The sequence below is a fragment of the Pogona vitticeps genome, chromosome 3, assembly GCF_051106095.1.
Source record: "Pogona vitticeps strain Pit_001003342236 chromosome 3, PviZW2.1, whole genome shotgun sequence".
In the NCBI taxonomy this organism is placed as follows: Eukaryota; Metazoa; Chordata; class Lepidosauria; order Squamata; family Agamidae; genus Pogona; species Pogona vitticeps.
The window spans coordinates 263,172,720-263,199,516 of record NC_135785.1 but is presented as its reverse complement, the minus strand read 5'-3'; the positions used below and the strand labels follow the sequence as shown (position 1 = coordinate 263,199,516).

Below are 26,797 nucleotides of genomic sequence, written 5' to 3'. Positions count from 1 at the left end.
TTGACTTATTTCCTTCGTCCCTCAGGTCTCTCTATTCACCCATGGTAGCTGTAGTTCAATACATGAACTTTTAATGTGGTTCACTGGAGGGAACTGCAGCCTTTAGATTTTTCCACTGTGAGTTCTGTATGAGTAGCAGCATCATTCTCTCTATGCACAGGTTAATGATGTTATTATACTGCAGTGTTGACTAACCCGGTTTTGTTTTCAAAATAAAGCTAAAGGCATCTATCTCTTCTGCGCCCTTTCTTGACCCAGGTTTCCTAGATGTGAGCATCAGGTACGGACGCTGCTTAAAAATAACAGAAGGCGCCCTGGCAGCTCAGACGGTCTCTCTTTCTGTCCAAATACACTTTGCAGCTGGCTTGCAAGCAGCCGCCAGGTAAGAAAGAGCCAAAAAGCTAAAGCAGACATTCTTACGACTTGTCACTATTTGGGAAAGGGGGGGGGCTCCCTGCTCTGTTCGCCCTGACATCATGAGCGATGCAAAGAGGAATTATTTTTAGGCACTATATAACATTTGGATGCAACAAAAACAGTTCAATCTGAGTTATTTGCAGACATTTTTCCTAGTCGAGGTAATACTGGATAATTCTAGATTGTCTGTGCTTCGTTAACAAGACATCTGTACATTACAAGTATTGCAGGGAGAAATTTGGGAGGGAGACTGCTGAAGTGAGCTACATCCACAAATTCTGTTATGCATCTACACGCTTAAATAATGACACTGGGTTTTTTTGTGTGTTTAAGCATGCTTTCTCTACAGTCCAGTGCGTAGCTAAAAAGTTGTGGTGTTTGTTTTGTTTTGTTTTGTTTTGTTTGGCAAAACCTGGGCCTCAGCACAACCTGCCCTTTCCTGAGAACGAAACGTATCGTTTTGGCATCCCAAAGACAAAACCATAACCATTATTTATCAGATGACACAGACAATATGTCTTGCCTAATTACTATAATTTTCAGGATGTTGTGTGATCAAATAGGTTTGAAAAAGTTCATTACCTGTGTTAAAAACGCGGAGGTCACTCATTCCTCTTTTCACTCATTTCACTCAGTCTCCCTTCCTCCCTTCCTCCAATGTACAATGTGTGGATAAATCTCTGGCCTCCATGTTTCACTTAACATGTTGGAGGATTGTGATCTGCAAAAAACTGCATCAACATGAACCTATTAGTCTTAAAGGTGCCACATTGCTTCAGTTCTGAACTTTGTTTTGTGGGTTATCCTTTTCTTTTATTGGTATTACATATTTTATATGTTTCCTATTAAATAAACTAATACAGTAGGACCACTGTATCTGCAGGATCAGTATCCACAGTTTCACTTATCCGCTGCCATAAAATAAAATAAAAACCAGAAGCCCACTTCTCAAAGTGTATTACCAGGTCTGCCCACTGGATGGAACCAGAGACGATGCTTATATACAGGTGACTTAATGGAAATGCACTCCTGGACTGATGTGTCTCTCGGAGGGAGGCAGCTTCCAGTGAAATGGAGGAGCTGCATTTGGGTATGGGGGCCCCGCAGTTGCTGGTTTCAGGAAAGGAGAGCAGGAAACAGAGTCCTTTGGCAAGACGGGGCCAGGGCTCCCTCTCTCAACCAGTCATAGACACCAAAGAAGTTGGTGCTTCATTTATCCGCTGTTTCTGGCATCCGCTGGGGGAAGTTGGACCCTATCCCTTGCAGATACTTGGTCCTACTGTATAAACCCAAACACAGCCCTATATCAGAGCATGGGGTAGACCTGTGTCTAGATGGGCTGGGTATAAATTTAATAAATAAGTAAATAAATAATTTTTTTGTAACGTCTGTTTCCATGCGGCTTAGAGCTTTGGCAGAAAAGAACCCTTCGCTCCAATACAGTGCAGAAGTTGGTGTCAATGCCTATGTGTCTGTGCACCTCCCCTTCCTCCCGGAGACAGAGCGGCGCAACACACGACCCGTAGCTCGTACCTTCTGCCCTGAGTTCGAGCACCACATTGAGTTTCCGTGCCGTCTTGCCATCCAGCGGAGCAGCGGAGAAGCCTGCTGTCTGGCTGAGCTCCTGCATCTTTCAGAGATTATCTTTTCCGTCTTCCACAGGAGCCTGAACTCGGGTAAGTTGACACGAAAGGAGGCAGGTGAAAGTTTTGCCACACCGAAGAAAATTCTGAAGCACACCTTGAGCCATCCTGCTACGTCTCGGGAGAGAAAAGGCAGGAAAGCACGATCCTATGAAAAGGGTTTGCCAGGAACGGGAGCTGCTTCTGACAGTTTTCTCATGGGGTTCAAATCTCGCAAAACCCATCGTTAAGACAAGGCAACTTTTTCTGGTCAAGCGCCTCATTTCCCGCAGAACTTTTATAACCTAAGCTCTTTCAACAGATTCTCACTGAATGAATCCATCTTTGTTATCCGATGCAGGTTTGGGGACTCTGTCCTGCTTTAGCTCCCAGGCAATGCCATCAAGCCACTACCTGAACCCACAGACCCAGCGTAGAGCCATCAGCAGTTTTGTTAGGCAGCCTTCAGAGCAGAGGGCAGGACCCGCCAGCCCATGGGGGGCCACATCTGCCCTTGCCAAGATGCCTTGCCTTCTGGCTGTAATCTGACCCCAGGTGGCAACCTCCCCTCCCCGCATCATTTTATAAGTTCCCAGTTTCTGTGCAGACTTTTCCCCGCTGAAATTCCTCTTTGTAAGGTTTATTTCACTGGCAGTAAGGCTGGTATTCCAGTCCCACCCTCTTGTCTTTGATCTTTTGCTGGCCACGACCTATGAAATTTAATCTGGCCCTCAGGTGAAAGAGGTGGCTTGGCCTTGATGTAATATGTAATATGATGTGACCTTTCCTTTTGATTTTACAGCTTCACATGCAACAACACCTCAGGCTTCAAGAGATTATCTGCTGGGAACTGTGAAGGTTCCAACCAGAGACCTGTTGCTCAGAAGATCAGGTAAGGACACCGCGATTGTCTCCAGTATTTTGGGCAGCGTTGCTTCGGGATTGAGGGGCTCCGGACGAAATGAGGAGACCCGTCTCTCCCAGTAAATAACCACGGCGGTCTCTCTGTGTGCTCTTTTAAAGGTATTAGAGGCTGGTACCCAGTCACTTTGCCAGAAGATCTGATGCCTTCTCATTGTGCCAACATCATGCAAAGCGTTGCTGGAGGCCTGGAGCTTTCCGTTGGCTTTGTTCACCCTGAGGACCGAGAGCGTGTTCTGGATGCTGCTAAGCTTTTAGGCTGGAACTGGGACGATGCAGAGCCTGAGAGACTGGAGGATGATAGTGAGGGTGAATACCAACCCGTTCAAAACCTCACAACAGTGACTGTTTCTATTCCAAGGCTGTGGCTGCCACTGCAGAGCGTGCTCCTTGCAGGAGAGACACAGATCAATAGGAGAGTCTATTGCTACCTTCGCTATAAGCTGTATGATCAAGAAGCCACGTGGACGTCACTTAGGAAGCCCAGATTAGCCGAAGATCAGAAGCAGGTGACGGTGACCTATAAGAAAAGCAAACAAATGGGTCTTCCGCAGAGCCAGGCGTTACAGTGGTACTTCAGGGAGGAAAGATTGGAATTTCAAGTGTGGCGAGCCTTCGGGAATGAAAGCAACGTGGAAAGACCGCTGGATACGGACCGCCTGATTGGATCAGCCTATGTGGACCTTTCAGGGCTCAGCAAGAGCTCGGGGAAAAAGAGAACCGTCAGCGGTAGGTTTACGACTATCCGTAAAAACAGTTTGTAAGGGACAAACGTATGGTCTGTATTTATGATTGCCTCGAGAGATAAAGATGGTTACTTCCGTAGATGACTACTTGAAAGGAAGGGGCAAGATCCTGGCAGGATAGGGCCTTGGACATCCCTGACCTCAAGTGTAGAACCTCCAGGTGTAAACCTCTGATTACCTCTAGAGGTGGTTTGGATCTGCTGTAACTTGCCCCATCCTTCTTTCTTTTTTCGTATCAGAGTGTTGCAATTATGGGCATCTATGAAATTTAGGTAACATTAAAAACAAATTAAATTTTAAAGTATTTTGGACCAGACGGGGGAAACTTCAATAGCAGTATCTCAGCCATTTGCTAGATCGCCACCCCTTTTTGGCTTTTAGGCTGCCAGATCTTTGAGAGCAGAGCAGTTCAGCTGGCAGAAAGAGGGTTTTTCCCGCAGAATAGCATTTTTGCCTCCATCAGGGTATTTCTGTTGGCAAGAAAAGTTCAATACAATTCTGCTAGCCTGCAGCTTCTGTCCCTGATGTAAAATTTGACCTGCCAAGTGGGTAACCACAACAAGTTGGAAATTTTTAATTAATAGTGATAATAGATGGCTATGTTGTTCTAGTGATTTCACCAGTGTCTTCCAACCTTATTTTTTTTCCTAAAAATAAGTGTTTGTATTCTATGAAGACACATATATAAGCCAATAATATTATCAGATTTCTCATGGAATCACTGTCAGTGGTCTTTGGAACCTGTTCCATGGACCTCTGGTTGAGAAACACAGGATTGGCCAAGATATTACAAACTCAGAAGGATTTGGGTAGTTTCTAAATTGCCTCTTCCTTTTACTGCAGTGCATTGTCCGGTTCAATCATGACATCCCACATGACCCCTAAATGAGTCACTTTATGTTTTATTTGGATGCAATAACATATTGCCTGATGTTGATGAACTGGTGAAGTAAAATTCCCAAACCATGCTAAAATCAGGGGTTTGCAGCTTCTAGACTTTTTGAAAATAGGGGAGAGTTGTTAGCCAACTCATATTTCAGTCCCAGCATGGGTGTCATAATGTCAGGGTGTGCCGTTTTCCTTGAGAGTTGGGCATAATTCTACCTAAGTATTAAAGTGGTTGTGAGAATGGGGAGAGAAGCTAGAACCCGGTGACCAAGCACATGCTGACATAGCCGTCTCCAGCCTGTCCGTTCAGTCCCTGCCATCTCTGGTTAATAAATAGCATAAGGATCGGGGGGGCGGGAAAGTTCTGCCTCCACCTGAAACCATGGAAAGCTGCTACCCATTAAAGTGGGCAATATTGGCTGAGTTAGACAGGTAATCTGAGCTGGTGCTTATACAGGCAGCGCCAGCAAACGTCATTTTGTTTTGTCTTTATTTTTGTAATACTGTATTTTCCAGGGTTTATTTCCTCCCCACCCCCAAAGGTCCCATACGGTGCTTCTCTTCCTGAACCTTGCTCCTGTTCTCCTGACAGGTGTCTTCCCCCTATTTCGACGAAATGCTTCCAACTTGTCGGGAGCAGCTGTGCGCGTTCACATTGCTGTGTCTTCCGCTGGTGTGGATGGGCTTGAAGGCGAAAGCCGTGGTGATAGCAGCGCCAGCGAATGCGAAGAACCAAAGAAAGTGCCCGAGCCGGACGTCGAACTCCACTTGGAACCGAGTCCTTCGGCTTCCGAGATCCTGGCTGAGAAATCGGAGGAGTCCCCTCCCGCGGTGGACCACGAGAAGACGTTTGCGGCTAGCATCCTGGTGGAAAGGGCCATGCACTTGAGCTTAAAGGGTAAGGAGAACGCTGAACCACTTGCTTGCAAATCGCACAAATACGGATACGGGGTTTTCATCTGTGCATGATTAAGATCCACACACTGACCTGAGAATAAAATTCCATTGGCGTTTGGGTAAGGTGAGTGCCACTCAACTGAAAAGATGCTGTGACCCTTTTGGGTTGGTTCACTGGTCACAAGCACAGTTGCACAATTGAGAATGCACTGCAACACCTTGTTGGGTGCCCGGAATTGCGTAGACACCAGGAGGCCCATCTCATTAGTGTCTCACACAGAAAGGGGATGTGTCTCTTCTGCAGAGGGGAGATGACTCTGAGTTGTCAAAAGCAAAGCGTGTTCCCCTGGCCTTGCAGGTAAACTCGGAAAATCCATGTGCTTGTATATCGGAAATTTGGGGATTGCAGAGTTCAGCTTGTTGTGCTCCACCGTTTGCCAAGTGTCATTGTCATTCTCCAAAGCCTTTTCCTTTCTTTTTTTCCCTTTCCTTTTCCTTTTCTTTCCTTTTCCTTTCCTTTCCTTTTCCTTTCCTTTCCTTTTCTTTCCTTTTTTCCTTTCCTTTCCTTTTCCTTTTCTTTCCCTTTCCTTCAGCCTTGACATCTTTCACTAGGAACACCCTCCGGTACAACTTCCATCCGTTGAAATGGATGCTCCCTGGGAGCTTATGCCTGCCTCTTGCACAGCAGCACCTGTGCACATTGCTGTGAGATTTACTACAAGGATTATTCTCAGCCTCATGGTGGGCATTTAGAGATGGGTGCTAACCATCGAACGGATGAATTGTGCCAGTTCGTGCTCGGGTCACACAGGTTGTTTGGCATTTTCCAGCCTCGCCCCTTCCAGCAGGCACCCCCTCGGGGGCAGAGCCCTGGCTTTCCTCTGCCTCTGAGCGGGCACTGGGCGGAGGGGGCCGGGCTGGAAAACATCAAACCCCTGTTTAGTTGTAACGCGAACCAGCACACGCCAGCATCTTGCCTTTTTTTTTTTTTTTGACCGAGTTCCTAAGATTATTTTGTCAGTTTCTACAGTTGCATGTCTTGAACAGTTTGACACAGTATACTGTACATTTATGAGAGGTGGCTGGATAAGCTGCATGAGTCAGGTACTGTATCTGGTTGCAGAGCCAGAGGCTGGGAGTTGGATTCCCCACCTGTTTCTCTGGGGAGAAGAGCCAGCCTGGGTGGCCTTGGGCCAGCTGCCTAGTCCCGGGGCTCCCCCAGAAGAAAGGATTGACAAGTCACTTCTCAGTATTCTCTGTACTGTACTTCGAAAACCCTGAAAAGGGTTTCAGTAAGCTGGAATTGACTTGATGACATTCTGCCACTGCTATTATTATTATTGTTGTTGTTGTTGCTGTTGTTATTCATTGCTGCAAGTAAAAAAAATCTGTTTTCAATATCAGAATATTCTTTAATACTTCTATCAAACTTCAGTATCAAAATATTCTTTGATACTTCTATCAAAATATTGCAAAGCTCAGGAGATTTTAGTGCAGGCAATTTCAGAGTGCTGGTCACCAGAAGGGAATTTGTTCACCGACAGCTTTCCCATCAGAGAACCTTTTGTTCTAGCCTGGCTTTGGATTCCGTTGCGTCCTGAATCTCTTCTAGCCCAGGAAATGTCCATCAGTTTCATGTTCCACATTGTTTCATTCTCTGGAATGGCCTCGAGGCCATTTCCAAAACGACTGTCCTGAATTTCTCTGCAGAGCCACATCAGGGACTTTGTGCCAAGCAGCAGATCAATGAGGTTAAGCCAATTCACTGATCAGGTAATCTGTTTCCTCACAGACCTCTTCCCATAACTTTCAGTTCAACAGCCCAGTGACGGCAAGCTCTAGTCTAGCCCGTTCTCATTCTTTTTCCTGGGACACTCCACAAACCTACACTTGGTTTTTACCAATCTACCGTGTCTCCCCGAAAATAAGACAGGGTCTTATATTACTTTTTGCTCCAAAAAACGCATTAGGGCTTATTTTCAGGGGATGTTTTATTTCTGCATGTACAACGATTTACATTTATTCAAACGCAGTCGTGTCATCTTCTGGTTGCTGCACAAGGGTGGAGGTTGGGGTTTCACTTCACTGGGGCTTATTTTTTGGGGGGTAGGGCTTATATGACGAGCATCCTGAAAAATCACACTAGGGCTTATTTTCATCATAGGTCCTATTATCGGGGAAACAGGGTACCTATCTAATCTATAAATTTCTTAGACATTTAAAGACTAAGCTTAAGAGAAAAAAAGTTCTGGAGAATCGGTGGGGGGAGTGCATGGAGGTCATGAGTAATAAAGCTGCTTGAGGTAGCAAGACCCCAAAAAGAGTGGAGGTTAGTGTTGTCAAGAAGCTGTCCAGATTAGCGAAGCCGAATATTGGTGTCTCCCAGTAAGGAGGCTTCTGCCAGTTATGGTGACACCGTGCTTTGTGCTTGGCACTGTCTGGGCAACAGCCGGAGAGAAACCTGCAGAACAGATGGTCCCAGAGACAAAACACAGATTGCTTGGCTGAAGACTGTCCTTGTTCCCCCCCCCCCGGTCATTTTTGGATGAGAAGAGGAGGAGACTGAGCGTATAGGGGCCACGTGTGCTTTGCAAAGTTTAAGTGGTTCCTGAGAGCAGAAATCAACATGTTGAAATTTGCAGCTTCCATTTTAAAATATTGGCCAGGAATGTCTTCGACTCATAGATTAATTGAGTTGGAAGGGGGCCTATAAGGTAGTCGAGTCCAACCTCTTTGCTCAGTGCAGGAATCCAAGTCAAAGCAGATCTAACAGACGGTGGTCCCATTTTCTCTTGAGTGCCTCCTGCGTTGGAGCCCTCACCACCTCCCTCTGAGGTCAAGGGTTCCCTTGTCGTACTGCTCTAACAGTTAGGGAGTTTTTTCCTGATGGTCAGCCTAAATCTTGTTCTGCACAGATCGTGTTTCTCCTCTGTAGGATTCCCTTTCAAGTATTTGAAAAGCACTCTCTGATCTCCCCTCCGTCTTCTTTTCTCAAGGCTAAGCCGGTCCAGTTCTTTTAGTCTTTCCTCCTCCTAGGGCTCGGTTTCCAGCCCCCTGACCCTCCTTGTTGCCCTCCTCTGGGCTTGCTCCAGTTTGTGCAGCATCCTTCTTAAAATGTGATGGGGGTCCAGAACGGGACACAGTATTTCAGATGAGGCTTCACCAGTGCCAAATAGAGAGCTATTTCGGTCCTGATTCTCCGGCGGGGATAACAGACAAGACAGTGCATCGATCAGTCTATATGTAAGCCAGTTTATTAAGCATATAGCTGGGCTCCGATCATAAGAGGCGGACCGGGGCCCCCCATCAACCATTGGTAAAGCGTTTTATAAGTTTCTTACACAAAGGACAATAAAGCACAGCATCCCCTATTGGTCTCCTGAACCCTAATCTTAAAGTTCATTGGTTAATGGGTGCCCGTTGGGTCATTCTATTGGCCGTGATAGAGGTAAGAAAATATTGAAATTGTATCCCAAACCCCCCTTTGTACCTGTGGGTTAGTGGAGTCAATAAGTTGTGTATTTGTGTGACCCATTGTATATTTTATGACCTAGTTTGTGTATTTGGTGTAGCAGCAGCACCTCATGGGATTGGGAGACTCTCCTTTTGTTAACACAGCCTAAAATAGCATTGGCCTTTTTTGCCTCCATATAGTACCGTTGGCTCATATTCAGCTTTTCATCTACAACAATTCCAAAATCCTTCTTCCTCATAGTATTACTGAGCGAAGTATCCCCCATCTTATAATTATGCGTTTGTATTCCCCCCCCAGGTGTGCAACTTTGTTTTATCCCTGTTAAATTTTATTCTGTTGTTTTCATCCCAGTGCTCAAGCCTTTCAAGGTCTTTTGGAATTTTGTTTCTGTCTTCCAAGGCGTTAGCTATTATTCCACCTAGTTTTGTGTCATCTGCAGATCTGATCATCATTCCCTGTACCCCCCCCATCCAAATCATTGATAAAAATGTTGAAGAGTATTGGGCCCAGAACTGAACCTTGGGGTATCCTGCTTGTTACTCTTTCCCAGTTTGGGAAGGATCTCTGAGCACGATTCTGTAACCAACAGTGTGTCTGCTTGACAGTTGTTCTATCCAGCCCACACCTAGTTAGCTTGCTAATCAGAGTATCATGGGGCACTTTGTCAAAGACTTAGCTGAAGTCAAGATATATTATGTCTACAGCACTCCCACCATCTACCAGGGAGGTTATCTTGACAGTATACACTAGTGTGGGCCTAACTGTATTGACTATAGTGTGTTTAGTCTACTTTCCTATGTCTACATTATCAATTGATAGGAAGCCCACAATCAGGACATTTGAGTGATGGTTCCTCTGACTTGTTACCAAGAGGCTGGTTTTCAGAAGTGTACCACCTCTGGTCCTGGAGCTACTGTATATCCAGGGTGACTAATGGTGATCAATAAGTTGCTCCATCTTCTATGACTGATAGGTGCAGGGATGTGTGAATGGTGGGTGGAAATTCAGTATCCTTGGTTTGTCCTGCTCATGGACGTCACTGTTTGCCAGATGTCTGAGAAGCTGAGGCCTCTTTCCTCCTCCAGAGCTTACAAGAAATGGGGATCCTAAGAGTTCTCACCCACATGTATTGAAGATCAGCAACGGGACAAGTTCCTTTTTTCCATCTCAATTAAAGATTGCTCCAAAGAGTCATTATACCATTATGTTGTTCCTGTTGGCCCCCTGCCTTGTAGCTGAGCTCCTGATGAAGGTTGCTGTACCTCTCTCTCCTAAAGTCGCTTGCGGTTTCATGGCGGCCTTGTTGTCTCTTGTGATTCAGGGAGTCCTCTCACTGAACGCGGAGTAACGGTGCCCAGCAGCTACGTGTCCTTTGTTGCCGCTGATGCTGACAATCTGATCACCACAGAGGTTGTTGAAAACACCGAGTCGCCCGTTTGGGGCTTTCAGCGGCAGACCAGGTAGGTACCCTGGTCCCTGAAGTCCGTGGTTCCCAAACCTCTCCCACACCCAGCTCTCTCGACCTGTCCCGGAGCCTCCCTGGCGCAGAAATGGGGCTGCCGCCATTGCCACCTCTGGTTCTCCTCCTGCTGTTCAGAGACATCCGGGAAGAGGGGTGCCTCTTCCCCCAGGGTTTTCCACCTGGGCCCAGGCAGAGCATGAAGCATGATTCTGGCTGGCAGGCAGGGAGACATGCCGATCAAGGAGAGAGGGAGGGTGACGAAGGGCGAGAGGATCCCACAGTGGTCCTGGCTGGGTTTGGCGGTGCCCCGGGACACTGCAGCCCACTGTTTGGGAATCCCTGCCTTAAGTGCTCTCAGGCTTGCACGAGTTGCTCCCCAAGCAGTCCTCGGGCATAGTGCCGTTCTGCAACATTACCTGTGGGGAGAAAAAAAATTGTCCCGATGGAGCAATGAGAGCCGCAGTCAAAAGAGAACTGCTCTGTTTTGCAACTCGCCAAAATCCACCTAAATCGCTCTTCTGCTATGAGGTAGTGCTGGGAGGGAGTGGTTTATTGCAGGAGAAGCATCTGGTCGTAGGAGAGGCAGCTCATGAAGACACCCGCTTTTTGCCATTTTGCTGTGCAGCAGTACCCTCTGGTACTCAAAAGTCTAGATTTCCTGTTTCTCATAGAAACATAGCATGGAGCCCGATCAGAAGTATGGACAGTAGGCAAATTGTTGGTATAGAGCACCAGTCTTTTGATAATTTTTTAAAAACCCACCAATTATGTATAAATCATAGATTGGCAGGAGAATGCCTATGGGTGATACAGGTGAAATTCACATCCATATAAACCCAAGACTCTGTTCTCAACCACTTATTGATTGCATTGCATTGCATTGCATTGCATTGCATTGCATTGCATTGCATTGCATTTATACCCCGCATATCTGGTCAAACGACCACTGTATTAAAAATTATTTCTTTGGCAGCTCTTTAAGGTAACGGACTTGGCTGAAAATTGACTGTGAATTATTTTCTTTCCCAAATCCATAAATCTCTTGTTTTTGTCAAAGCTAATGATTTTGAAGGTGTGTATATATAGCTTATTACAAGTTACAGCTGTTGTGAAAACTTCCAGGCTCCTGTTGACAACTTGAAGGCATTTCCCCAAAGCTAGAACATAAATAAAGCATAAAAACAACTCTAAAATAGAAATATGTAGACCATGTTTCTGCACTCACTTAGAGGTCAGAGCCACTCGTGATTGTGATCATTTGGGCTCTTGGGAAGCTGTTGTTTCCAGCAGCATGGAGACAAAGATTCAGACATATCAATAGTTACGAGAGGGAACAGTTTGTTGAAATGAAGCAAACAATTATCTCTAGACTATTCCATAAATAAGAGTGTTTGCTATTCTCTTGTGTCCCCAGTTCTGCCACCTTACACCCACCAAGGTTATTTTCTATTTCTGCACCTCTGACCATCTCTACCCTAATTCTTTGGGATATGGCAAGAATTCAAACGGATGCAGAAAGTTTTCCAACTGTTGATCAGGAGGAACATTTCCCACTTTTGTAGAGTAATGAGGCAGAATTCACCCACTGCTCCATCACTCCCTATGCTAGTCCAGTCATGTCCTGATTGTCAAGAGAAACAGTGCCCAAATGCAGCCATTGGGGAGAAGTGAGGGGAAGTATCTTGAACCCCAAGATTTGCAGAAGAAAAGAAGAAGGTGGGGGTGAGGGAAGAGCCCAAAGGTGAGGAGGGGGAAATAGTTCCGGACCTGGTGTGCTCAGTAGCCATGGACTGTAGATGGTCAGCTGCAAAAGGAAGACAGAAACCCCCTACTCGGGGTTGTGGAATGGAATATACTGGAGGAGGTCTTGGCTTGCTGGGCCACCCTCCCTTCCTCAGCCTGCTGTTCTTTACACATGCTTCTTGTTCCTTGTTTTTATTCTTCACAGGCTGTCGAAAGAACTTCTCTTAGATCCGCAGCAAACTCTTGTCTTTAAAGTGTGGCATAAAGCAGGTAAGACTTTTTATGGTTATATCTACCGTGTGACCAACACCTCCCAGACCCAAGAGAAAATACTGATAAATCACATTATGCAGATCTAGACCAGGACACATTTTCCACGTCATAGCGCTCTGCTCTAACACTAGTTCCAATCAGAACAATTTTTAACACTTAAGTTTTAGCGAGGTTGCAAAACGCTTTGGTCTCAGAGGTTAAGGGGTGAAGGAGACAGGCCCTGGTTGGACTCTCTCGCCCCAAGATGTCCTTCACAGACCGTCCAATTAAGCCAGCGGCCCTCGTTTCACAAATCAGGGGGATCCTTGTGTAGGCATACCCTATAGGGCGGTGGTAAAGATGACTAGAACACAACGTGTCATGGTTTGATGTGAAAGTCATGGAAATGACGCTTGCAGACCCTTTAGCAGGGTCAAATCCTCACTCTTTAAAACTATGAGCCCTAACTCTAGTGGGAACATGACTACTTGGCATGCTTTATGGGCTAGCAAAAAAAAAAAACACCATTTGGCTCAGACCATTGGTCCTTTCTCTAGTAAAAGCATAGGGCAGCCACAGCAGTCCGTCTTATTCTGATTTTTCCTAGAATGACCTGCTTCCCTTTGTTTGACTCAGCTTTGAGTATCTGCGTTCGGCTTTTTAGTTCCTCTTCTCACTTCCATCACAATGAATTGAGAAGGAGTCTTTAAAGTTGTCCTTTCATGCCAGAAGGAATCAGTGCTCCTTTCCTGCCCACTTTCCTCTGTGTCATGTACATCCAGATCTGTCTGCGGGACGTGTTGCAAATCTGTTTTACGTCCAAGTTCAATGAATTAAGTCAAAATTAAAGCACGTCTTGGATCCTCACGGCAGCCAGGCGCTTAGGAGTCAGCGTCGTCTTATGCATTACGGAGCTGTCTCCATCCTTCTCTCACGGCCTTCAAACTTGCAGCCTTACAAGTTAAATTAGCAATCCCTTCCTCACCAGTGTCTTAATTTCAGATTCTGCTCTACGCTGAATATTTAGCTCAGAAAGTTAGATCTGCAGCTGGATGTTGTCTGTGTTCTCTGAAAACAGAATTTGGACTTCTAAGACCTTCAATCCAAAATAGAAATTCAATTTGCAGGAGACCAGCCAGACAGCGGCTGTTTTTCTGTCCTGTATTTGTTGCAAGGAGTTATTTCTTGCTACAGTAGTTTGCACCGCCATCCCAGGATGGGAGGAAAAACAGAAATATTGTTCTAAAAGGAAGCTGCGGTTGGTTTCCGTTGTCCTTGAATTTTCTTGAGACAACGGAAAGGGTAAACATGCCTGCCGATGGTGGCGGGACCGTACGCGTACTCCACATACAAATCGTGGAACTTGGTTCAAGCAGTCGTGGGAGAGTCTGCCACTTGTTTCTCTTTCCACGTGGGGGCCCTCCCTTGTGAATGTTTTGAGAAGTCTTACAGAGATACCCTAGATGTAAAGTCGGCGGTGGGCCTGGGGCAGATGACTGCACTCCCATTTATGTGTGAAAGAGCCAGAGAGAAAACAGAGACAGGCAGACAAAGAGGTGGCATCAGATAATGAGAAAAAGAGGTGGCGGCTATAAATCAGACATTTGCAGACAGAACAAGCCATGTTTATTAAGAATTCTTAACTGAGATGCCTCCATTGTAGCATATGAGTGCCAAGAAGTCTGATTGTCCCACTACGCATGACCTTTTTTCCCCCTTTCCTTTCTCTGTCCCCAACTTTATGACCTCAGATGCAGCTGACTGCATACAGTATCCCATCATGCTGCCAGCTAGCTCGGCAATTCAGAATGTAGGAGAGCCACCTTTCACCCTCGGGTGGTAAAGTGATTTGTCTTCTGTGGCACTTGGAGAAATCCTCCTGGACGTATTTCCTCAACAACTGCTTTTCTGTAATGTACCCTACAATGTGAACGGTTGCAGAGACTGATGCTTGAAAGCTGCCATGTGGATGTAAGGAAAGAGATCCATACCAGAGGAATAATTCCTACAGATAATCCAACCCTGGCTCCTTTTAGAGTTTAAAGATAAAGAACAACAACAACCAGCATTCTCTATATTCTGTTCAAGCCATCATCTTTTGCCATGGCCTGCATTTTTTTTGGTCCTTTGAGGCTTATGCCGCTGGGTAAATCATACAAACAACCAAGGATTGCACTTAGGTAGACCTGCTTGGATGCAAATTTTAACAGATGTTTTCTGGCTGCCATATTTGTCGACCTTTGCTTTTTGCCTGCAGATGTAGAGCGTGTGATAGGATTTGCGTCGGTGGATCTGTCCCCGCTCCTCTCTGGCTTCCATTTAGTCTGTGGTTGGTATAACATCACGGACTTCAGCGGCCAGTGTCAAGGACAGATCAAAGTGGCCGTCTCTCCTCTTGAAAATATCGCTCATCTCAAAGAAGAAAGGCAGGCGAGAAGCCAGATGAAAACCCCGGGGTGCTCCGTACGTACATTTCTCACTTTTTCAGCTGGGCTTCTGTTCGCTGGGCTGGCAGGAGGAACAGGAGCCTTCTGGAATGGCTACCTGGGTCTAATGCAAGATAGCTCTTAGGGGAGCCATAACTGGACTCACGCTGACTTCTGATGATAGCTCTCTTTAATCTCAGTGTGGGATTTTGAAAGTTGTGGTCAGAAAATGTAAGTTCCCAGTCTTGTGGCACCTTAAAAGACTTAACAACCTCCATCAGGCTGCATTTTTGAGATGCTGGCTAGATAGCTCAGTGCTTTAGGCATCTGGCTGCAGAGCCACGAGCTTGGCAGTTCAACTCTCCGCTGGTCATCTCCTACGAGAAGAGCCAGCCTGTGTAGCCTTGGGCAAGCTGCATGGTGTTTGACTTATGGCAGTCCTTTTCAGGGTTTTCTAGGTAGTCAGTTGTTGTTTAGTCGTTCAGTCATGTTCGACTCTTTGTGACCCCATGGACCAGAGCACGCCAGGCTTTCCCATCTTCCACTGCCTCCCAGAGTTGGGTCAAATTCATGTTGGTCACTTCAATGACCCTATTCAGCCATCTCATCCTCTGCCGTCCCCTTCTCCTCTTGCCTTCACCCTTTCCCAACATCAGTGTAGACAGTACTCAAAAGTAATTCCGGCACCCCCGGAAAAAGTGAATGAGGAATTACTTTTGAGTACTGTCTACCTAGGAAATCCTGAAAAGGATTGCCATAAGTCAACATTGATTTGATGGCACATGATTATTATCAACCCATATCCAGGAGTGCAGGAAATGGCACCCTAACAAACTAATGCACTATGTTGCACAAGGATGACATTTTAAAAGAGTTTCCATCATTATCTGGATTCACCCCTGGTAAGTCAGTTCGCTTTCAAGATATCACAGGGCTCACGTTCATGTTGTCTTGTAAGGTCTCTGTTTGTTTTCAAAACCAGATGAAAGCTCTCATTTTGCCAGAGGATTGTGAGAATTTCTAGTATTGTTGTTCACAAAAGTTTGGGGTTTTTCTGCAGTTTGCCTCTTTATTATTATGTTACAGGTTCCTGCAACAAACCCTTCTGCTTTCCAGGCGAGGGGCTTCTATTCTGCGTTTTCTTCCTTCTCCACCAAAGGGACCGAACAGCTTTTTATCTCCTCATCAAAGGGCTTTGATGCTGCCAGTCATGAGAAGTAAGAGGAGACAGGTGGTCTGAGAGAGTCATTTGTCAACTAATTTATTATTTGTATTTTTGTTCATTCGTTCTTTTGTTCGTTCTTTCGTAATTTCTTTCTTTTGCTCTTTCTTTCTTTCGTTAGTTCATTCTTTCATTCGTTTGTTCTTTTATTCTTTTTTTTTCTTTTCTTTCTTTGATTTATAAACCACCCCATTAGTGCATGCACCATAATTTGACAGCACATAACAGCAGTAACATTTTGGGGCCATGAAACCAGGGGGTGCAAATAAAATTGCAGAACAAAATAGCTGCCATTTTCTTTTTGTGATGTTGGAATCCTCAAAGCAAGGGAGGAGGTGCTGTAGATCCTTGACGGAGGATGTGGGAAAGCAAGCCTGTGGTTCAGGAAAAAGGATTAAAAACAAATGAAATAAAAAACAAAAACGGGATGTTTTTTGTTTATTATTTCATTTTTGTTTTCTGGATATGCTTGCAGAGACTAAACAGGTTCCTTCTTTGACAAATTTCAAGAGTAGCTGACACCCCCCCCGCCCCCCCGTGTCTTCCTTCTCAGGGCAGGATTCTCCGGGTCCTGGATGCCACGTCACGAAGAGCATGTGCAGAACATCCGCCGATTCCACGAGTCCCTCCAGCAGGCAGAAGGGAGCGCGCAGCAAGCCCGAGCGCTGGACCCGCGATCCTATTCCTCGCGCTCCTCTCTTCTCAGAACACTCAGGTAGGGAAGCCGCGTTACGGAGTGCTGAAAGGCCCAATGGGAAGGGAAGCCTCACGCCGAATGAGCCTCGCAACTCGTTTCGGTTTGGCTCCTTATCACACTTCGCTTGCCACGGCCTTGGTTCTCTCCTCAAAAGGGGTTCTAGAGTGAGTGAGCTCTTTTATAATGTGTGAACCAAAACTAAACTTCACAAGGCCAACGGGTATGCGCCCTCTGTGCAAAATTTAGCACAGTGGCCTTAGAGAAATGGTCCTCGAAAGGAACAAAGGGATTTTATGTTTGCAACTGGCTCTTCTTCGACAGCCATCCTCAGCCTCGTCATCTTTGGATGTTTTGTGCTACACCTCTGATCCATGCCAACGAGCTTGGCCAGTGGACAGGAATGCTGGGAGTTGTAGTCCAAAACACGTGGAGGAACCCTTTTGATGATAGCTATCGTATTGAAGAAGGCATGGTTCAGCTCCAGAGAGTATCCTGGATCCTTCGAGATGACTCAAAGTACGCCTTCCTGCTTCCTCAAAAGCTCTTCTTTCCAAATTCCAGGTCTCTGTGACTTGAGCCTTTTCAGTGACAAGGATTATTCATTTGGCCCAGATGATTTATACTCTATGTTGGTGGAACAGGTTGGCCGGTGGAGGGGGGGGAAGGAGAGCCAGAAAGTCGGTGGAAGTTTCTTTTTAGCACCTCACATTTTGTTTCATTGCTGTTGGTTGTTTTGTTTTGTTTTGTTTTTTATTTATTTATTTATTTGTGCAAGCGTGCTTTTTCAGGCAGCTTGCAGTCCTGGATTGAAAACTGTTTTGAATTCATTTTAAAGAGCGCCACCTCATATGAGTCAATGGGACTAGGTCACCGTCAGGCAAAGCATCAAGGGCAGCATCCAAGGAGTGAATTCCCCCCACTGCCATCAAAGTTCTCTTGAAATGAGGCCCCCTTGGATGATAACACGTGCGCTCAGTGGGGAGGAATTTCCTTCAATTCTTTAGCAAAGTTTGCATCTTTCGAGATCCTGCACTTCTGAACCCAGACAATACCATTTCTGGATCCTGCCCGGGAGCAGCCCTGTTGGCTCACCTCAAAGGGCCTGTCTGGCACAGTGTCCCGTAGTGGCTGACCAGAAGCATTCAGGAAGGACCAAACTGGGACAAGAGAACCGAAGGCTGCTTCTACTGTTGTTACTTAGAGACCGGTGTTCATAAGCAGGCAGCCTCTGGTCTTGGCTCCCATTGATAACGGAGTATGCAGGTGCTCTGTTGTTATTTCCCAGGATTCGTAGCTAATCCCAGGCATAGCCTGAGGGGAGCTTAGCCCTTTTGCACCCTTGCTAGAAACTAAGATTTTTAAGGCCTATTTCTTTAGCAAAGTACTGGGAAACAGAATGTATGATGGGGAACATTTAAATTGGGTCGTCCATATAACCATACGGAAAGTGCTAGAGATCTCCTGTCCATTTGTCTTGTCTTTCCAGAAAGAACCTGAGTGAGCTAGATGAGATTCAGAGTTACTTCAGGCAGAAGCTGATCAGGCCCTTCCACGGCTCGGGTGCCGGGCAAACCGGTATAGCTGATCCTGGTTCTGGTCACCGAGGAACTGCCACCCGGGCGGTCAGTCCAGAAGGGCACCAGCTGTTGGAGAAGTCTAACCGTCTGGTTTCTCAAGTGAGCAGCCTAATTACTGGTGAGTGCGCCACGGATCTCTGAGGGAGGGGGACGCTTTTCCTCAGAGCTTTCAAGCTCATATTATCTCAGGAAGGCTTTGGAGTAAGAGAAAGCTTTGATGTAAGAGATAGACAGAATACTGTTAGCGAGGGTCCAACTCCAAAGGCTTGACATGGTGTTTGCCTTTCCAGAAGCTTGGAGTCAGATTTGGGTAGTGAAGCTTCCAGGAGCACTCTCTTAGTTGAAAACAAACCTTGGAGCCCAAGATAACAAGTTACACAGAGTCTCTTATCTGGTCGTTACAAATCCTCCCCTTTATAAGCAGATCAAAGACGCAGATGTAGGAGAAAAATACATGGAGAGAATTCTAATAAGACTTGTAACATAATATATTAGACTTGATCAGACATATATACATGGCGATATATACATAGGCATAGATCTCTCAGAGCAACATAAAAGTCACATCCAAGTAAAGTAATGACCACCAAACTCACCACTGAGTAGCCGAGTGCTGCTCTCACTCCCTTGCTTAAATAGTGAGAGCAGCCGATCACTGCAGATACGGCAGCTGAATGTGGTCAACAAGCATTGCCTAAGCTCGTTCCATCTGTATGCCATCAGTCATCCATTGACTCGACGTTTACAGGCATGACTTTGCATGCTTTACTACAATATTTATTTATTTAATTTATTTATTTATTGTATTTATATCCTGCCTGTCTGGTCAAACGATAAAGGATACAAGGTTTAATCATCAAAATAAAACTAAATGACCCACAGTTATAAAGGGAGGAGATTCTGAAACGCCTCCCTGAAAAGTGGGGGTTTTATGTGCTTCTTGAGGAGGGAAGGGGCCTGGCTCACCTCCACAGATAGAGCATTCTACAGGGAGGTTTTACAGCAAGCGAGGTTAGCTGCCCTTTTGTTCTTTTAGGTGCTGTTTATAGCTTGAGGTCTAACAAATGACATTTGTATTACTGATTTGTTCATGAATGCTGAAACTCTCCACTCCTCAACACCATTCTTCTTTTCTTGATGACACATCAGAATTAACGTTTTCCGTTACCAGACCTGCAGAACAAGATAATGAAAGATGCTGAAGAGTCTCCAGGTGCTTGTGTAGACAGGAGCAGACGTTTAAGTGCTAATGAGCCCCTTCTGGACCTCAAAGAAAGCCCTTCCAGGACTGAGACCCTCCAAGGCCACCTGAGGAACCAAACCCTCCATGCTGGTGTCGATGAAGTACCTGTATCCCCTCTTGGAAAATCGTTTCATGGAAGAGACGTGTTGTATGAATTCCTGGACCAAGCCGAGTCTCGGGGGGACCCCTACTTATCGGCGCACGGTATCCGGAGAGAAGAAGAGGGCGCTCAGTCGCACAGCGAGGAGGAATACGATGAGGACGTCATCGAACCAAGAACCCTGAACGAAATCACCCCGGTGACAGACAGAACCAGTCCCTGGTCCAGCCCTGTTTCCGAACTAGAGCGAGAAGCCATTGGAAGGGCTGCTGAATATGGGCTTCAAGAGCCCGGGACGAGAAGCAGCTCCATGGCCAGCATAACGCAAGAGGATCCTCAGAGCATTCCCAGCCCTGCTAGATCCAGGAGCATCAGCCCATTTCTAGAAGCAGTGGATGAAGAACCTGTGGAGAGGCATGGCTTTGAAGGCAGCACCGGCGAGCCCAGCCAGCCGTCATTTCTCTTGCTTGCAGATCAGGCGGAGGGCGGACCTGCCGAAGAAGACCAAGGGGAGAGCCAGGAAGAACCTCCGGAGACAGAGGGGAAAACAGCCGACGGACAATCGTTTCTTTTGTGCCATGGGGCCAAAGAGGTTTTAGCAGCTGAGACCCTTGTCCCAGAATCGAAAAAGGGGGAAGAGCATTTGCATGATCACTACCAAGATGAGGAAGCTCTTGATTCAAGCAAAGAGGAGCTCCCGCGTTGCCCTGACTCGTTGCAAGCTGCACAACATACTACAAGTGGCTCTGCAGAAAGTTGTGAAGACTCCCCTGAAGAGCGCCGAAACGTCGCCAAGCCCAGTGTGGTGCTGTATCCTTTTTTAAAAAAATTTCAGCAGTTAAAGCCCATGTTTGGTCTGGATCAATGCAGAACCTCTTCCGTGTGGATTCTGCCTTTAACGAGGCTGCGCCTTGCCATGGTCAGCAGGAGGAGACACGATCCTCTCTCCCAAGGCCTGGATTGCTCCGTGGCGTGGGTCTGGTACCCATTCGGAAACCTGGCTGTTCCAGAAAAGCTGTCTTTGTGGTTCCTTTGCCCTCAGTAAGCAAAAAGGTAACCTCCCTCCAGGCACAGCGGGGGTTTTTTGGGTGTTCCTGTTGCTTTTCTTTCTGCATCTGACATACTTCCTTGCCCACGTGTGTCCTGTGTCAGCAAGGAAGGTGGCAGGCTTGGTGCTGGGGTAGCCCCAACAGCTATGCAGAAAAAGGTGCCACCCAGCCCTGTCAGAAGTGGCTGGCCTCCACCTCTGCCCCAGGCTAGAGGGGCACCCCACAAATCTTGGAACATTACCCTTTCAAGGGTCACGCTGAAGCTTGTGTGTTTACATCTCTGGCTAACCTTGTGGTGACTGCTTGCAAAGGCTCTCCGGTCACATGTTCAGCACTGGTGTTGTTATGAGTGGCAACACCCATCCGCTCCGCTCACTAGTTTTTAAGACATAATCGTCTTTGAGTTATTTGGAAGGAAGCACGATGTAACATAAGATAATCCCACTTTATATAAGCTGCACGTTCATGCTTTTTTTTGGAGTAAATCTGTGTTTATCTCAGCCTTGTAAGTATCTGGAAGTAATAAATGGGTTCCATGCAGCCAAATGGCCAGAGGTTAGAGTTGAAGGAAGATATTGGATCCCATCCAGAACAGGTTTCCCTGATCCTTTGAGATCTTTCTCCAAGGAGCCTTTTCGTTTTGAGGTCTTTAAGATGCCAGGAGCCGTTCTGACAGTAAGTTGACATCAAGGTCTCTCTGTGGGGTAGACCTTTCTTGTCAAGTTGAGAGGAGGATAAAGATGCCATATTCTGCCTCTGCAGGTTTGCAGGGGGAAGGATATCCAGTTGTTCATCTCAGCTGAAATCAACTCCCTGAATGAGTGCAACTTGTTCAGTCCCCTTGATATAATGGGTCAGGCTGAGATTAACAATTAATTGGACTTACCCCCCATCAGTTTTATATGCAGAGGGTTGTTGTGGGTTTTTCGGGCTCTTTGGCCGTGTTCGGAAGGTTGTTCTTCCTAACGTTTTGCCAGTCTCTGTGGCCGGCATCTTCAGAGGACAGGAGTAGCGCTCTGTGCTCTGGTGCAGTTTGTTTAGGAGTTGAGTATTTATGGCCGTAAGATCAGCTTTTGTCCTTTTCAGGAGATGGGTGATTATGGTGATCAGTGTGTTTTTGTTGTGAGTGAACGCACAACTACTATCCTCTCCTGTCCTCTGAAGATGCCGGCCACAGAGACTGGAGAAACGTTTGGAAGAACAACCTTGAGAATACGGCCAAAGAGCCCGAAAAACCCATAACAACCAGCTGGCTTATCGCTTGCAGTTGTTGTTGTTGTTTAGTCGTGTCCGACTCTGCAGAGGGAACGGCAAATGGTGGCCTCCCCAAGGGGGTTTCTGCAGAGCCCTCCCCTCCCCAGTTAGGAATTGAGGGGTCTAATCGTTTGGCCTAGTACAGGCAGCTTCTTCCTATATCCAGTTAAAACTGGAGGTTCGCCCTGTTTTCCTTAAAGAAGAATGGGAGTTTGCGCGGCAGCCCTTGAGATAAGGAAGAAATGAAGAGTTAACTGTATTGCTGCCCCGTGCGGTCAGCAGCCTTTAATCAAGCACCTCCATGCCCCTTCTCAGTCAAGTGCAATCGCAACTGAAACTCCTTTCCCTGGTTCTCCTGCCTTCTGGAGCATCCTGCTTCAGAAAGGTGGAAAGAGTGCCAGTTTTAAGTATAGGGCAGGTTTGGGACAAAGTGGCCACCTCTTACCAACCCAGCGTAGCCTTCCCTCCCCTCCCAGCTGGCTTGCGCAGTGTCCACATGGTAGCAGATGAACCAACGAGAGTAACTGTCCGTTCCTTAAGTCTGCCCTTCAGCTCCGACCCGGTCCTCGTTCCCAATTTCTTCCTTCCACCGGAACATCTGGAGGCTTCCATGAGGTTGCTCGGGGTTTCTTCCTCTCCTGCTCCTGCATGGGCCGGGGCCAGTCAAGTAAGTACGATCGCTTCTTCTTTGCTTTCTTTCTTCCCACCTGTTCTTTCAAAGCATGAAAACAGACAGATGCTCACTCTTGTGAAATTCGATGGGTTTGAATTTATTTAAGGCAGTCGGGTGACCAGCTCAGATTTGGTGGGTTTGACGTAAGTGCAGAAATTGTGGAAGTAGTTTGCGGAGCCGAAGCGGCAATTCCATCATCACACCAGTCAAGCCTGGAATTTTTAGCGTCAGACTTAGCATTCTGAGGATGTTTTTTTAAAAGCAGCTTCCCCGCCTGTTAGGTGAAAAACTAGGGGCTGGACATTTTGGGTTCGGGTTGCTGGAATCCAGCAAGCGGGGCTGGGGTCCCAGCACATGCAGAATTTCTTTGACCCAAGGGGTCCTGTGAATTGCTCTTTGCTCTTTCTTCACGTTCAAAGAAAAGCAAGGAATTGTGCAAGAGAAACAGCTCTGTGTGAATCAGTCTGTGACTAGTCTTCCACCATTGAAACTTACCATGGTTGTATGTTCAGGCCTTCCCTCTTGACAATATTTAATTCTTTCTTTATTTTTCTTTCATTTATTATTTGTTTTATTATTATATGTGTTATGGACTGTTTGTAAAATCCTTATGTTTTACCATTTACACCTTATTGGAAGCCGCCCAGAGTGGTCGACCAGACCAGATGGGTGGGATATAAATCAAATAAATAAATACCGGAATCCACCGGTCTTTGGAGGACAGAGATTAGGAGACAGGGCTGCCCCCCCATGGCCCTTCCTGTCCGCTTCCTGGAGGCATTTGTCTGATCTGTGTGGGAAAATGACGCTGGATTGGATGGACTCTGGATCTGATTTAGCAAAGGAGCTTGTTGCTTGAAATGGGCTTGGTCAGAGATGAGAAATATTCCCACTTCTGGACTTCATCTCCTCAGGTATGACAGCCACCTTTCTTACAGCCATGCTAGCTGGAGTATTCCGGGAGTTGAAGTCCAAAAAAGTAAAGTTTCCTATCCCCATTTCTGATTATCGTCATTCATCCAAGGAGATGTTTTCTTGGCCGATTATCAGCTGAGTCGTAGAGTGTGGAGATTAGAGACCTATTGCAGCTGTCTTCATCATCAGCCCTTTGGCTTCATGGCCTGCATGGCCTGTGAATGGATTCATTGGCAACCTGGTCATCTGTACAGTGTTTTGGACCGCTGTCATCACTGTCTTGCTTCTCATGAACATAGGAAGGTGTGAATATTTTTCTAGAGGTACTCTGTTTCCCACGAAAATAAGACCTAACCTGAAAATAAGCCCTAGTCTTATTTTTTCAGGATGCTCGTCATAGAAGCCCTACCCCAAAAATAAGCCCCAGTGAAGAGAAACCCTGCCGTCCACCTTTGTGCAGCCACCAGAAGAAGATGAGACGACTGTAAAATAAAACATCCCCTGAAAATAAGCTCTGATGCGTTTTTTGGAGCAAAAATTAATATAAGACCCTGTCTTATTTTCAGGGAAACACGGTAGGAAGTCTGTGGGCAAGGAATAAGCAAATAGTCTTAAGGCCAAAGATTTCCAGAAGCTGATACATAGCTTTTGAATTTTCAGGGATTGGCCAGAGACCTCAGCTTGACAAACCAGCTCCATGTGGGAAGCTGAGCAAAAAAAGGTAGAGAGGCTATTAAAGCAGAGAAACCACTAAAATTTTAGAAAGAATCAAGTTCTGTCAATCGCACCGTGACCTTTGTGAATTCACGAGTGTGTGCTGGCACTTCTTCCTAGCTGCTTCCTTTGAAAGGAAATGCTGGCTTCTTCAGAAGCATTTTCCCCGAAAGTGTCATGTGTTTTTTATAGCCTCCCTCTCAGAAGGTTGTTTACGTCTGGCCATAAATACAAGGACTTGGTGTAGGTTTCACTGGGCGAGTGACTTATTTAGTGGCTGCTCCCTGCCGAGGGCACTTCAGTGTGTTGGTTTACCCACCCTTTGACCTATAGAGGTAGAAAATCTATTTAAAAAACATTTTCAAAAGGGGACAGCTTGTCCAGGTAAAACTAGATGCAGAACCTTGTGACCTAAGATAGTGAGAACGATCAGATATTCAACAAGACAGCCATGAAATTCTCCTATCCTGGATTCTTGTACCGTGGCGGTGGTCTGAAAGAGGAGGACGTAAGTTGGGAAGAAGAGGCATAGAATCAGTTAATTGGTCAGGAAGCGGTAGATCTTGTCCAGCTCCTAAACAGTTTCTTCATCTCTGTTCGGATTAGAACTCAGGTCTTCCCGTTCCCAGAGCACCACGCCAGCCACTGACCCACCATGCAAAAGGTCTTGGCTGGGATTTTTTAAAAGCCGGCTTTCACCTCTCATCCTGTATCTGTTTGAACAAGGATAATGCACCTTGTTCTTTCCAGGGGTCCCCCACGGCGATCCCTGAGGCACGACACCCTTGAAGAATTCCACATTGGCTGGAAAATATTCCGTGGCATGTCCCTGGAACCTTTTCCAGTTCTCGGAATGCATTGCTTTGGAAAAATGAATTTGAAATATGAAGAATGGTGCATTATCCAGACAAGATGAACTAGATTCTAGCAGGCCCAAAGGTCCCTGTTACATTTTTCTATTTCAAAAAACTTTGAATATTCACTACTTTGGTGCCCATTGAGGGTGGGGAGAAGCGAAATGGTTTGTTCTCTAGGTAGGTCCACTCTCATTGAACCCAGAGCACAGCTTCAATGCGTTGATCATCCAAAACATCTTTGTCACCTCCTCTTAGGACACTCTCTGTGCCCACGCCGGCATTTATGTGCTACAGTCTGGGACTGTTCCAGCAAGTTTCACCTCCTTAACAGCCGAACTACTGTATGCCTCTGTGCTCTTAAGAGGACTGCCTGGTTCATTCAGTCTTCCCAGGGACTCTAAGAAATCCTCCAGGAAGTGACTGCATCACAGATGAGCAGGGTGGTTCCTTGTTCTGCAGGGCACAGCACCGGGGGGGGGGGGGGAGTCCATCGCCTGCCTCCCGGTTATCTTAGGATACGACTCCCATTGCAGATCAGGGGATGATCAAGCCTAGTTCCTTCCTTCCGGTTCTCTTGGAGGAAGAAGAATTAAAGTGGCTATCAGTGCAGAATCTTGAGTATCCGTGGGCAAGTGTGTGTGTTTTATTTAAATTTCTAGCTAGACTGTGGGCCTGGTGTGACTTTCCTAAACTCCTGGCTTGGTCCATCCTTGAAGTCTGCAACTCAGAACCTGACCCCGTCTGTTTGGCCTTCTCCCTCCATTCCTTCTCCCCAGTCTTACCAATATTCAGTAAGTTGTTGTTATTTAGTTGTTAAGTCATGTCTGACTCTTCGTGACCCCATGGACCAGAGCACGCCAGGCCCTCCTGTCTTCCACTGCCTCCCGTAGTTTGGTACCAAATTCATGCTGGTCGCTTCGGTGACCCTGTCCAACCATCTTGTCCTCTGTCGTCCCCTTCTCCTCTTGCCCTCACACTTTCCTAACATCATGGGTTTTTCCAAGGAGTCTTCTCTTCTCATGAGATGGCCAAAGGATTGGAGCCTCAGCTTCAGGATCTGTCCTTCCAGTGAGCACTCAGGGTTGATTTCCTTCAAAACGGATAGGTTTGTTCTCCTTGCACTCCAGGGGACTCTCAAGAGTCTCCTCCAGCACCACAATTCCAAAGCATCCATTCTTCAGCGGTCAGCCTTCTTTATGGTCCAGCTCTCACTTCCATACATCGCTACTGGAAAAACCATAGCTTTGACTATGTGGACCTTTGTTGGCAAGGTGAGGTCTCTGCTTTTTAAGATGCTGTCTAGGTTTGTCATCCCTTTCCTCCCAAGAAGCAGGTGTCTTTTAATTTCATGGCCACAAAATTAAGTGTGTACTGTGTGTAAATCCCTGCACATGGAACAAGTCTCTTGTCAGTGTACCAGACTTTCCCTCTGTTACCCAACTCTCAGATCACTTCCCCCCCTTCCAAGTGTCCACAAGGTGCATGGTCTTCTTGCTTCGGTGGTTTTAAGTGAGAAAGCACTGCCCTTGTGGCAGAAGATTTCATCTGCGGCATCGCCTGTTCAAAGAGAGGAGCCTCGCGGCGCAGGGGTTAAACTGCAGTCCTGCAGTGCAGAGTCTGCTCATGACGTGAGTTCAATCCTGGGCT

General features: G+C 46.5%; 1 protein-coding gene across 1 annotated transcript in view; it reads left to right on the top strand.

The window, feature by feature from the left end:
* Positions 1-26,797, top strand: part of C2CD3 (C2 domain containing 3 centriole elongation regulator) — a 55,033-nt gene that overhangs the window by 23,923 nt on the left and 4,313 nt on the right. Inside the window, exons 20-32 of the mRNA XM_072993421.2 lie at positions 259-382; positions 1,825-2,093; positions 2,842-2,931; positions 3,063-3,689; positions 5,187-5,492; positions 10,288-10,426; positions 12,377-12,441; positions 14,681-14,886; positions 15,936-16,066; positions 16,625-16,786; positions 18,255-18,463; positions 19,517-20,498; positions 22,544-22,658. Of these exons, the coding sequence (XP_072849522.2) occupies positions 259-382; positions 1,825-2,093; positions 2,842-2,931; positions 3,063-3,689; positions 5,187-5,492; positions 10,288-10,426; positions 12,377-12,441; positions 14,681-14,886; positions 15,936-16,066; positions 16,625-16,786; positions 18,255-18,463; positions 19,517-20,498; positions 22,544-22,658 (3,425 nt within the window). The remainder of the gene's footprint in view (positions 1-258; positions 383-1,824; positions 2,094-2,841; positions 2,932-3,062; positions 3,690-5,186; positions 5,493-10,287; positions 10,427-12,376; positions 12,442-14,680; positions 14,887-15,935; positions 16,067-16,624; positions 16,787-18,254; positions 18,464-19,516; positions 20,499-22,543; positions 22,659-26,797) is intronic.